Below are 12,742 nucleotides of genomic sequence, written 5' to 3'. Positions count from 1 at the left end.
TACAGTAACCTCAGTAGAGTATGTACAGTAACTTTAGGATTTTACAGCAACCTCAGGATGTTACATAAACCTCAGTAGAGTATTTACAGTAACCTCAGGATGTTAAAGTAATCTCCATAAGTAGAGTAACCTCAGTGTGTACAGTAACCTCAGGATGTTACAGTAACCTCAGTATGTACAGTAACCTCAGGATGTTACAGTAACCTCAGTATGTACAGTAACCTCAGTATGTATAGTAATCTCAGGATGTCACAGCAACCTCAGTAGAGCAAGTACAGTAACCCCAATAGAGTATGTATGGTAACCTCAGTAGAGTATGTACAGAAACCTCAGGATTTTACAGTAACCTCAGAATGTTACAGTAACCTTGGTATGTTACAGTAACCTCCATAAGTACAGTAGCCTCAGGATGTCACAGTAACCTCAGGATGTTACAGTAACCTCAGTAGAGTATGTACGGTAAGCTCAGTAGAGTATGTACTGTAACCTCAGTAGAGTATGTACTGTAACCTCAGTAGAGTATCTACTGTAATCTCAGTCGAGTATGTACGGTAACCTCAGTAGAGTATGTACTGTAACCTCAGTAGAGTATATACAGTAACCTCAGTAGAGTGTGTACAGTAACCTCAGGATTTGACAGTAACCTCAGGATTTGACAGTAACCTCAGGATTTGACAGTAACCTCAGTATGTCACAGTAACATCAGGATGTACAGTAACCTCAGGATGTTACAGTAACCTCAGTCCAGTAACTTCAGGATGTTACAGTAACCTCAGGATGTTACAGTAACCTCAGGATGAGCAGTGAGGAGCAGTGAGCAGCAGTGAGGAGCAGTGAGGAGAAGTGAGGAGCAATAAGGAGCAGTGAGGAGCAGTGAGGAGCAGTGAGGAGCAGTTAGGAGCAGTGAGGAGCAGTTAGGAGCAGTGAGGAGCAGTAAGGAGCAGTGAGGAGCAGTGAGGAGCAGTGAGGAGCAGTGAGGATCAGTGAGGATCAGTTAGGAGCAGTGAGGATCAGTGAGGAGCAGTGAGGAGCAGTGAGGAGCAGTTAGGAGCAGTTAGGAGTAGTAAGGAGGAGTGAGGAGCAGTGAGGATCAGAGAGGAGCAGTGAGGAGCAGTTAGGAGCAGTGAGGAGCAGTAAGGAGCAGTAAGGAGCAGTGAGGATCAGTGAGGAGCAGTGAGGAGCAGTGAGGAGCAGTTAGGAGCAGTGAGGAGCAGTTAGGAGCAGTGAGGAGCAGTAAGGAGCAGTGAGGAGCAGTGAGGAGCAGTGAGGAGCAGTGAGGAGCAGTGAGGAGCAGTGAGGAGCAGTTAGGAGCAGTTAGGAGCAGTGAGGAGCAGTGAGGAGCAATAAGGAGCAGTGAGGAGCAGTGAGGAGCAGTGAGGAGCAGTTAGGAGCAGTGAGGAGCAGTGAGGAGCAGTAAGGAGCAGTGAGGAGCAGTGAGGATCAGTGAGGATCAGTTAGGAGCAGTTCGGAGCAGTTAGGAGCAGTGAGGAGCAGTGAGGAGCAGTGACGATCAGTGAGGAGTACTAAGGAGGAGTGAGGAGCAGTGAGGAGCAGTTAGGAGTAGTAAGGAGGAGTGAGGAGCAGTGAGGATCAGTGAGGATCAGTGAGGAGTAGTAAGGAGGAGTGAGGAGCAGTGAGGATCAGTGAGGAGTAGTAAGGAGGAGTGAGGAGCAGTGAGGATCAGTGAGGAGTAGTAAGGAGGAGTGAGGAGCAGTGAGGAGCAGTGAGGAGCAGTGAGGATCAGTGAGGATCAGTGAGGAGTAGTAAGGAGGAGTGAGGAGCAGTGAGGATCAGTTAGGAGTAGTAAGGAGGAGTGAGGATCAGTGAGGAGTAGTAAGGAGGAGTGAGGAGCAGTGAGGATCAGTGAGGAGCAGTCAGGAGCAGTGAGGAGCAGTGAGGAGTAGTGAGGAGCAGTGAGGATCAGTGAGGAGCAGTCAGGAGCAGTGAGGAGCAGTGAGGATCAGTGAGGAGCAGTCAGGAGCAGTCAGGAGCAGTGAGAACCTCAGTAGAGTATGTACAGTGACCTCAGGATTTGACAGTAACCTCAGGATTTGACAGTAACCTCAGGATTTGACAGTAATCTCAGTATGTCACAGTAACCTCAGGATGTACAGTAACCTCAGGATGTTACAGTAACCTCCATAAGTACAGTAGCCTCAGGATGTTACAGTAACCTCAGGATGTTACAGTAACCTCAGTAGAGTATGTACGGTAAGCTCAGTAGAGTATGTACTGTAACCTCAGTAGAGTATGTACTGTAACCTCAGTAGAGTATGTACTGTAATCTCAGTCGAGTATGTACGGTAACCTCAGTAGAGTATGTACTGTAACCTCAGTAGAGTATGTACAGTAACCTCAGTAGAGTGTGTACAGTAACCTCAGGATTTGACAGTAACCTCAGGATTTGACAGTAACCTCAGTATGTCACAGTAACCTCAGGATGTACAGTAACCTCAGGATGTTACAGTAACCTCAGTCCAGTAACTTCAGGATGTTACAGTAACCTCAGGATGTTACAGTAACCTCAGGATGAGCAGTGAGGAGCAGTGAGCAGCAGTGAGGAGCAGTGAGGAGAAGTGAGGACCAATAAGGAGCAGTGAGGAGCAGTTAGGAGCAGTGAGGAGCAGTTAGGAGCAGAGAGGAGCAGTGAGGATCAGTGAGGAGCAGTCAGGATCAGTGAGGAGCAGTGAGGAGCAGTGAGGAGTAGTGAGGAGCAGTGAGGATCAGTGAGGAGCAGTCAGGAGCAGTGAGGAGCAGTGAGGATCAGTGAGGAGCAGTCAGGAGCCGTCAGGAGCAGTGAGAACCTCAGTAGAGTATGTACAGTGACCTCAGGATTTGACAGTAACCTCAGGATTTGACAGTAACCTCAGGATTTGACAGTAATCTCAGTATGTCACAGTAACCTCAGGATGTACAGTAACCTCAGGATGTTACAGTAACCTCCATAAGTACAGTAGCCTCAGGATGTTACAGTAACCTCAGGATGTTACAGTAACCTCAGTAGAGTATGTACGGTAAGCTCAGTAGAGTATGTACTGTAACCTCAGTAGAGTATGTACTGTAACCTCAGTAGAGTATCTACTGTAATCTCAGTCGAGTATGTACGGTAACCTCAGTAGAGTATGTACTGTAACCTCAGTAGAGTATGTACAGTAACCTCAGTAGAGTGTGTACAGTAACCTCAGGATTTGACAGTAACCTCAGGATTTGACAGTAACCTCAGGATTTGACAGTAACCTCAGTATGTCACAGTAACCTCAGGATGTACAGTAACCTCAGGATGTTACAGTAACCTCAGTCCAGTAACTTCAGGATGTTACAGTAACCTCAGGATGTTACAGTAACCTCAGGATGAGCAGTGAGGAGCAGTGAGCAGCAGTGAGGAGCAGTGAGGAGAAGTGAGGAGCAATAAGGAGCAGTGAGGAGCAGTGAGGAGCAGTGAGGAGCAGTTAGGAGCAGTGAGGAGCAGTTAGGAGCAGTGAGGAGCAGTAAGGAGCAGTGAGGAGCAGTGAGGAGCAGTGAGGAGCATTGAGGATCAGTGAGGATCAGTTAGGAGCAGTTAGGAGCAGTTAGGACCAGTCAGGAGCAGTGAGGATCAGTGAGGAGCAGTCAGGAGCAGTGAGGAGCAGTGAGGATCAGTGAGGAGCAGTCAGGAGCAGTCAGGAGCAGTGAGAACCTCAGTAGAGTATGTACAGTAACCTCAGTAGAGTATGTACAGTAACCTCAGGATTTGACAGTAACCTCAGGATGAGCAGTGAGGAGCAGTGAGCAGCAGTGAGGAGCAGTGAGGAGAAGTGAGGAGCAATAAGGAGCAGTGAGGAGCAGTTAGGAGCAGTGAGGAGCAGTTAGGAGCAGTGAGGAGCAGAGAGGAGCAGTGAGGATCAGTGAGGAGCAGTCAGGATCAGTGAGGAGCAGTGAGGAGCAGTGAGGAGTAGTGAGGAGCAGTGAGGATCAGTGAGGAGCAGTCAGGAGCAGTGAGGAGCAGTGAGGATCAGTGAGGAGCAGTCAGTAGCAGTCAGGAGCAGTGAGAACCTCAGTAGAGTATGTACAGTAACCTCAGGATTTGACAGTAACCTCAGGATTTGACAGTAACCTCAGAATTTGACAGTAACCTCAGTATGTCACAGTAACCTCAGGATGTACAGTAACCTCAGGATGTTACAGTAACCTCAGTCCAGTAACTTCAGGATGTTACAGTAACCTCAGGATGTTACAGTAACCTCAGGATGAGCAGTGAGGAGCAGTGAGCAGCAGTGAGGAGCAGTGAGGAGAAGTGAGGAGCAATAAGGAGCAGTGAGGAGCAGTGAGGAGCAGTGATGAGCAGTTAGGAGCAGTGAGGAGCAGTTAGGAGCAGTGAGGAGCAGTAAGGAGCAGTGAGGAGCAGTGAGGGGCAGTGAGGAGCAATAAGGAGCAGTGAGGAGCAGTGAGGAGCAGTGAGGAGCAGTGAGGATCAGTGAGGAGCAGTCAGGAGCAGTGAGGAGCAGTGAGGAGCAGTGAGGATCAGTGAGGAGCAGTCAGGAGCAGTGAGGAGCAGTGAAGAGCAGTGAGGAGCAGTCAGGAGCAGTGAGGATCAGTGAGGAGCAGTCAGGAGCAGTGAGGAGCAGTGAGGAGCAGTGAGGAGTAGTGAGGAGCAGTGAGGATCAGTGAGGATCAGTGAGGAGCAGTCAGGAGCAGTGAGGAGCAGTCAGGAGCAGTGAGGATCAGTAAGGAGCAGTGAGGAGCAGTCAGGAGCAGTGAGGAGCAGTGAGGTGCTATTTTTTATTTTTGTTTTTATTTCACCTTTATTTAACCAGGTAGGCCATTTGAGAACAGGTTCTCATTTACAACTGAGACCTGGCCAAGATAAAGCAAAGCAGTGCGACAAAAACAACACAGAGTTACACATAAACAAACGTACAGTCAATAACACAGAGAAATGTATGTACAGTGTGTGCAAATGTAGAAGAGTAGGGAGGTAGGCAATAAATAGGCCCTAGATAAAATAAACAGCCAATCTGTAAATAGCACACCCAACTACCTCTTCCCCATATTGTTATTTATCATCTTGCTCTTTTGCACCCCGGTATCTCTACATGCACATTATCATCTGCAAATCTATCACGCCAGTGTTATTGCTAAATTGAAATTATTTTGCCTCTCTGGTCTATTTATTGCATTACCCTCCCTAATCTTCTACATTTACGCACACTGTACAAAGATTTTCTATTGTGTTATTGACTGTACGTTTGTTTATGTGTAACTCTGTTGTTGTTTTTGTCGCACTCCATTGCTTTATCTTGGCCAGGTCGCAGCTGTAAATGAGAACTTGTTCTCAACTGACCTCCCTGGTTAAATAAAGGTGTAATAACAAAAATAAAAAATGAAAGTTGCTGCAGGGGGTGCTGAGATGTTGGCCATGGTAGGGGTAGGGGTAGCCAGGTGGAAACCATGGCCAGCCGTAGGAAAATGCTTATTGAAATGATCGATTATCGTAGATTTATCGGTGGTGACAATGTTTCCTATCCTCAGTGCAGTGGGCAGCATGGAGGAAGTGCCATGGACTTTACAGTGTCCAAAAACTTTTTGGAATTAGTGCTATAGGATGCACATTTCCTAACTTTCCAAACTGACTGAGTATATTGGTTCCTGACTTCCCTGAAAAGTTGCATATTATGGGTGCTATTCGTTGCTAATGCTGAACGCCACAGGATGTTTTTGTGCTGGTCAAGGGCAGTCAAGTCTGTGGCGAACCAAGGACTATATCTGTTCTTAGCTCCACCTTTTTTGAATGGGGCATGCTTTGTTAAGACGGTGAGGAAAGCACTTTTAAAGAGCAACCAGGCATCCTCTTCTGAAGGGATGAAGTCAATATCCTTCCAGGATACCCGAGGCAGGTCGATTAGAAAGGCCTGCTCGCTGAAGTGTTTTAGGGAGCATTTGACAGTGATGAGTGGTGGTCGTTTGACCGCGGACCCAGTACACACGCAGGCAATGAGGCAATGATCGCTGAGATCCTGGTTGAAGACAGCAGAGGTGTATTTGGAGGGCAAGTTGGTCAGGATGATATCTAAGATGGTGCCCATGATTACGGATTGAGGGTTGTGCCTGGTAGGTTCCTTGATCATTTGTGTGAGATTGAGGGCAACTAGCTTAGGTTGTAGGACGGCCGGGGTGTTAATATTTCCCAGTTTATGTCACCTAACAGTACGAACTCTGAAGATAGATGGGGGCAATCAATTTACATATGGTGTCCAGGACACAGCTGGGGGCTGAAGGGGGTCTATAACAAGCGCCACGGTGAGAGACTTGTTCTGGAAAGGTGGATTTTTTTAATTAGAAGCTCGAATTGTTTGGGCACAGACCTGAATAGTATGACAGAACTCTGCAGGCTATCTCTGCCGTAGATTGCAACTCCACCCCCTTTGGCAGTTCTATCTTGTCGGAAAATGTTATTAGTTAGGGATGGAAATTTCAGGATTTTTGGTGGCCTTCCTAAGCCGAATTTCAGACATGGCTAGGACATCAGGGTTGGTGGAGTGTGCTAAAGCAGTGAGTAAAGCAAACTTAGGGAGGAGGCTTCTGATGTTAACATGCATGAAACCAAGGATTTTACAGTTATAGAAATGAACAAATGAGAGCGCCTGGGGAATGGGAGTGGAGCTGGGGGATTCAGGGCCTGGGTTAACCTCTGCATCACCAGAGGAACAGAGGAGGAGTAGGATAAGGGTATGGATAAAGACTATAAGAACTGGTCGCCTAGTGTGTTCGGAAACAGAGAGTTAAAGGAGCAGATTTCTGGGCACGGTAGAATCGATTCAAGGCATAATATACAGACAAGGGTATGGTAGGATGTGAATACAGTGGAGGTAAACCTAGCCATTGAGTGACGATGAGAGAGGTTTTGTTTCTAAAGGCACCATTTAAGCCAGATGAGGTCGCTGCATGTATGGGGGGTGGAACAAAAGGGCTAACTAAGGCATATTGGGCAGATCTGGATGCTCTACAGTGAAATAAAACAATAATCACAGACCAAAACTGCAATAGACAAGGCATATTGTCATTAGGGAGAGGCATGTGTAGCCAAGTGATCATTGGATCGAGTGAATATCTAGGCGAGCTGGAGTCACAGCGATTCAGACAGTTAGCAGGCTAATAGATGGGCCTTCGGGGGACGTCACAACGGAAAAGCCTGTTGAAACCCCCTTGGACGGTTACGTTGGCCGACCAGGCGTGATGGATCGGTGGGGCTCCGTGTCGGCTGTGTAAGGGTCCAGTCCAAGGCCAATTGGCAAAATAGTATTGTAGCCCAAGAATTGGCTGATGGACCTCTTCAGCTAGCCGGGAGACAGGCCTAGCTCGAGGTTAGCTCCAGGCTAACTGGTGCTTGCTTCGGGACAGAGACGTTAGCCAGGAGTAGCCACTCGGATAGCAGCTAGCTAGCTATGATGATCCGCTGTAAAGGTTCAGAGCTTGTGAAAGGAATCCGGAGATGAGGTAGAGAAAAAGCAGTCGATATGCTATGGGTTGATATCGCGCTGTGCAGACTGGCAGAAATTGACCCCGCTGAAGCTGGCTGATGTCCGAGTTAACGGTGATGACCGCTAGCAGTGACTAACTGACTACTAGCTAGTAGCTAGTAGAGTTCCGGTTCTAAAGTGTAATAAATAGCAGATCCATACCACATTGGGTGAGGCGGTTGCAGGAGAGTATGTTCAGTCCGATGATGGAAATTGAGATTAAAAAAATAATAATAATAAATATAGGAAATATATACCAAGAAAAATATATATACATGGGACTTGACGGGACAAGACAAACAGACCTGCTACGGCTATGCCATCTTGGAATAAGGGGCAGTGAGGAGCAGTGAGGAGCAGCGAGGAGCAGCGATGAGCAGCGAGGAGCAGTGATGAGCAGTGATAAAGAAATGAGGAGCAGTGAGGAGCAGCGAGGAGCAGTTAGGAGCAATAAGGAGCCGTGAGGAGCCGTGAGGAGCAGTGAGGAGCAATAAGGAGCAGTGAGGAGCAATAAGGAGCAACGAAGAGCCATGAGGAGCAGTGAGGAGTTGTACAGAGAAGTGTGGCACGTCCTAGCACTCTAAACTCCAAACTAAACACGTCAAGGTTATGCATATCAATTGTTAAAATAAAGGTCTCACAACCACATTACAAAGCGGAGAACAATGAGTCCCTATTGAGGGACGGTTCGACAAAGAAACTAACAAGCAGACAGATTCATGAAACAAAAGCAGTAGACTGTTTCAGTCCGCATGCTATACAGAGAGAGATGTGTCCTTAGACCTTGACGCAGCACATATGTTACAGTATGTACAGTAACCTCAGTATGTACAGTAACCTGAGTACAGTATATAGAGTAACCTCAGTATGTACAGTAACCTCTGTATGCACAGTAACCTCATCATGTTACAGTAACATTAGTATATACAGTAACCTCAGTATGTACAGTAACCGCAGGATGTTACAGTAACCTCAGGATGTTATAGTAGCCTCCGGATGTTACAGTAACCTCAGGATTTTACAGTAACCTCAGTAGACCAAGTACAGTAACCTCAGTATGTACAGTAACCTCAGGATGTTACAGTAACCTGAGTATGTACAGTAACCTGAGTATGTACAGTAACCTCAGTATGCACAGTAACCTCAGGATGTTACAGTAGCCTCAGTATGTACAGTATAACACCTTACTTCCTACCTTATCACAGACAGGAAAGGTTAATAAGGTTCAGAAATTCATTGCTACTCACTTTTTCTCCCCCTTCTCTTACCTGGAGATAGGTGTCTGGAGATGTTTCTTCCTCACTCTCACCAGCTCAGCCATCCAGCCCACAGTAAGGCAAAACCTTTACAACCCCTTATAGCCCACAGTTAGACACTGCCTGCACAGCCCAAAGGTACTGTCTCTTACAGCCCTAAGCTCAGAGCTCAGGCACAGTGACACAGAGAACCGAGAGAGACTCCCCAGAAAATACTAGAAAGCAAAAAGTTCACTCAGATAGCCTACTGTTCAACTGAACCACCCAAAGTTCTCTCAGATAGCCTACTGTTCAACTGAACCACCCAAAGTTCTCTCAGATAGCCTACTGTTCAACTGAACCACCCAAAGTTTTCTGTCCCGAGAAAGACATCCTGGTACACCCCAGCCTGCGTAGCCTGCACCCACATCTGAGGGGACCTAGCTGAACTGTGATTGGTCCAGGCCAAAGTGTGTCAGTTCTGTCAATGCTGTGAAAGGAAGCAGGGCTGGGCTGGAGGAAGAGATAGAAATAGAGAGAGAAAGAGGGGGGGTGGCCGAGGCAACCTCACTGGTGGGGTGTTGACTGCTATGCTTTCAAGGCAATGTGTGTGTGTACTCTAAACCCCAATGAGAATTTTCCACTGCACCGGCAAAGCACAGACCAAAGTCTTGTTCACTACAGAGCCTGTGTGATAGAATGACCAAACCAAAATAAACCAATAAAAACTGTCCTGGAAAGTCACCCACAACAATTCTCCGCAGGCTAACTACTACTCGGCTACCCAGAAATACAACAACCTTACAGGCCAGGTCAAATGAAAACACAAGTGGAGGCTGAAACTTAGTCTCCTTCTCTTTCATAGCTTTCATGCAAATAAAAATCTAAGAGATTCTAGTCACTTACAGTACAAGATCAGAGATGACATTCAATTAATTTTTTAACTTGGAGCACTGCTGGGGCAGACATACATCATGTATAGCTTCAATTCATTAAGCCTCATTTTATAACTATGAGGCTGGGAGAGCGTTCTGGCGACATCACTGGGGAAATGCAGCAGAGTGACTTTCCCTGGTTGCTTGTCTTGCTTGGTGGCCGGGTCACTCCCATGCTCCCATGCTCTTTGACTTGCCTCTTCAATTCAGAGCGTATGACTGCATTTCATTCTGAGAATTGTAAGAAAGGGGGTGGGTTCTACTAAGAGAACAAATATAATTGTTTTAAGATGGTCATACCATGGATCATTTAGCGATTTGGTTTTGAATTGTAGGACCCCTTTAGGTATACAAAAAATATAGAATTTGTGCTTCACTACTAAAGCCCATAGAAACACCACTGTATAACGCATTCATAAATTAACAAAAACAAGGACAGTCAAAACATTTATCAGAAGGAATTAGTTTTTGAAGTGTCTGTCCTTTACCTGCAAGAAAGATCAAGAATTTTTTGTATCTTTTTGGGCCACATATTTAACCCCTTATTTTTGTTGGCACAAAACTATCTCCATACTTCCATTCGTTTATATGGGTTACCTTCAGATGAAGGTTTAATATCTATATATATCTCCATTCTTCCATTCGTTTATATGGGTTACCTTCAGATGAAGGTTTAATATCTATATATATCGCCATACTTCCATTCATTGGTATGGGTTACCTACAGATGAGTTTCGTGACACTTGTGGTGAGCAAAACGCCAAATGGTAATTTTTGGTGAGAAGACATTTTCGGGACATCTCATAGTCTGACAAATGTCGCTGTAGCTCGGCCACCTTCCACTGATGATGTGGAAGGCCATTATATACGGATTTTGGTAGGGATTTTTTTATTATGTTACTGAGATTGACACGTGTGCATCAATAGACTCTTAACGATTAAGTCAATTCAGAGGTTTCAATTTCCTTTTTTTTTTGTTACATTCAAAGGCAATTTTAATGAGATGGTTGTTAAATGTTTGATATGTTGACAAAAATTATGTTTGGTGTCAGGGTGGTCGGGGAAAATCTTCACCTTTGCAAGGGAAAAAAAGGCTAAAAAAGGATAATGAATCTTTAACCGGATATAATGACTTAGTAGAAGGATTTGCCCACTGGCCAAAAACTGGTTGAATCATAGATGTTTCCATATCATTTCAACAGCAACAACAAAAATATATGTGATGAGGATGCTGAATCAATTTGGAAAAATTACAGGACTTGAAAATAGTAATCAACGTAAGGGAATTTAATATTTTTTACAGCCAATGTTTAACCTAAATCCAATGACATAGTTACATTTTTTTGTTGATTTCACGTTAGTTGAAATTTCAACCAAATGTAAATCAAAACTAGAAGTTGAACTGACCTGTGCCCAGTGGGAGAATTAAAAACCGAGAACCAATCAAACTGCAGAGTGGGAGGAGTCTTCCAGTGTTCATTAGCCAAGGATTCTCAGTGTCTTTTGATTGCATTTAGAAGGATTGATCTGACTTAATAATGACTGCTGGACATCCTCTTCATCTAGTCTAGATTAAACCTCTTCATCTTGTGTAGATTAAACGTGCTAGTCTGGTCCTGTCCACTCCTCTCCTCCCACTGAATATCTCTCTCCCTCTCTCCTGTCTCTCCCCCTCTATCTCTCTGTCCTTCTCCACTCCTCTCTCTATTCCCATTAACTATATCAACCACCACCTCTGGTCTCTCTTTGCCCAGGAACTGACCTCAGAGCAGATGTAATTCACTGTCTAATTACTTTTATTGCAGAGACTTGAATTCGTACAGTATCTCTATAAATCCCAGAGATACGGGAACCTTTAGTCTCCGTTTAAAAATATTGTGAGGATTCAGCATTATCAGAAGCAGTTTGAAGATTCAAAGTAACTTTTACGTGTAAACTGCAAACAGACCATGCATTGTCTTATCTTATATTTAAACATAAATCACCAACAGATCATACATTTGTAATTTAACATTCTCTTATCTAACATTATCCATTAGGAACCACTACCTACCACTTTGTCTACCATTATGAAACTATAGCATAGTTCTATTACGGCTTTGGCTCTTACCGTTTGAAATTTGTCTTCCATGTCTCCAGGCGGATGTCAGAGTTCGATATTCTAGCCTGCATAGCGTGATTCCTGGCTGTTGGTTGGTGCTGCAGAGGTTGTAGTGTGTGTGAGATTGTGCGCGTAAATGTATATCTGGAAGATGTGTGACAGAGTGTATGTGACGTGTGTGAGTATGTGTGTCAGAGGTCCTGTGCCTTAGAGATCTCCAGCTCCCCAGCTCTCAGCAGGTGAGCATCTCTACCAACTGTGTCACCAACACTACAAGCTGTGAGTCTTTATGTAAGCCCATTTTTCCATCAGTGATCGTCATCGGTGCCTCGGGACATAGCAGAGCAGCCACTGTGGAGTTCAATAGGAGGGGGATGTTTCCTCAACTAGGCCTCACATGGTGCTAGGAACAAGGCCTCACAAGGAGCTAGGAACAAGGCCTCACATGGAGCTAGGAACAAGGCCTCACAAGGAGCAAGGATCAAGGCCTAACAAGGAGGTAGGAACAAGGCCTCACATGGTGCTAGGAACAAGGCCTCACAAGGAGCTAGGAACAGGGCCCCACATCAAATCAAATCAACTGATATTAGTCACATACACATGGTTAGCAGATGTTATTGCATTAGCAGATGTCTTGTGCTTCTAGTTCTGACAGTGCAACAATATCTAACATGTAATCTAACAATTCCACAACAAATGCCTAGTACACCGCTCTGTGTTAGTGATGGCTGTTTAACAATCTGATGGCCTTGAGATAGAAGCTGTTTTTCAGTCTCCCGGTCCAAGCTTTGATGCACCTGTACTGACCTTGCCTTCTGGATGATAGCAGGGTGAACAGGCAGTGGCTCAGGTGGTTGTTGCCCTTGATGATCTTTTTGGCCTTCCTGTGACATCGGGTGGTGTTGGTGTCCTAGAGGGCAGGTAGTTTGCCCCCTGTGATGCGTTGTGCAGACTGCCCCACCCTCTGAAGAGCCT

At 45.6% G+C, this 12,742-nt stretch overlaps 1 protein-coding gene across 1 annotated transcript in view; it reads right to left on the bottom strand.

Moving 5' to 3' along the window:
• LOC110528588 (calcium/calmodulin-dependent 3',5'-cyclic nucleotide phosphodiesterase 1B) overlaps positions 1 to 9,178 on the bottom strand; it is a 33,154-nt gene extending 23,976 nt beyond the window's left edge. The window contains exon 1 of the mRNA XM_036984183.1: positions 8,765 to 9,178. Coding sequence (XP_036840078.1) covers positions 8,765 to 8,817 — 53 coding nt within the window. The 5' untranslated portion in view covers positions 8,818 to 9,178. The remainder of the gene's footprint in view (positions 1 to 8,764) is intronic.
• Between the last annotated feature and the right edge of the window lie 3,564 nt (positions 9,179 to 12,742).

The sequence above is a fragment of the Oncorhynchus mykiss genome, chromosome 7, assembly GCF_013265735.2.
Source record: "Oncorhynchus mykiss isolate Arlee chromosome 7, USDA_OmykA_1.1, whole genome shotgun sequence".
NCBI classification, from domain to species: Eukaryota; Metazoa; Chordata; class Actinopteri; order Salmoniformes; family Salmonidae; genus Oncorhynchus; species Oncorhynchus mykiss.
This window is presented reverse-complemented; position numbering and strand designations above follow the sequence as displayed.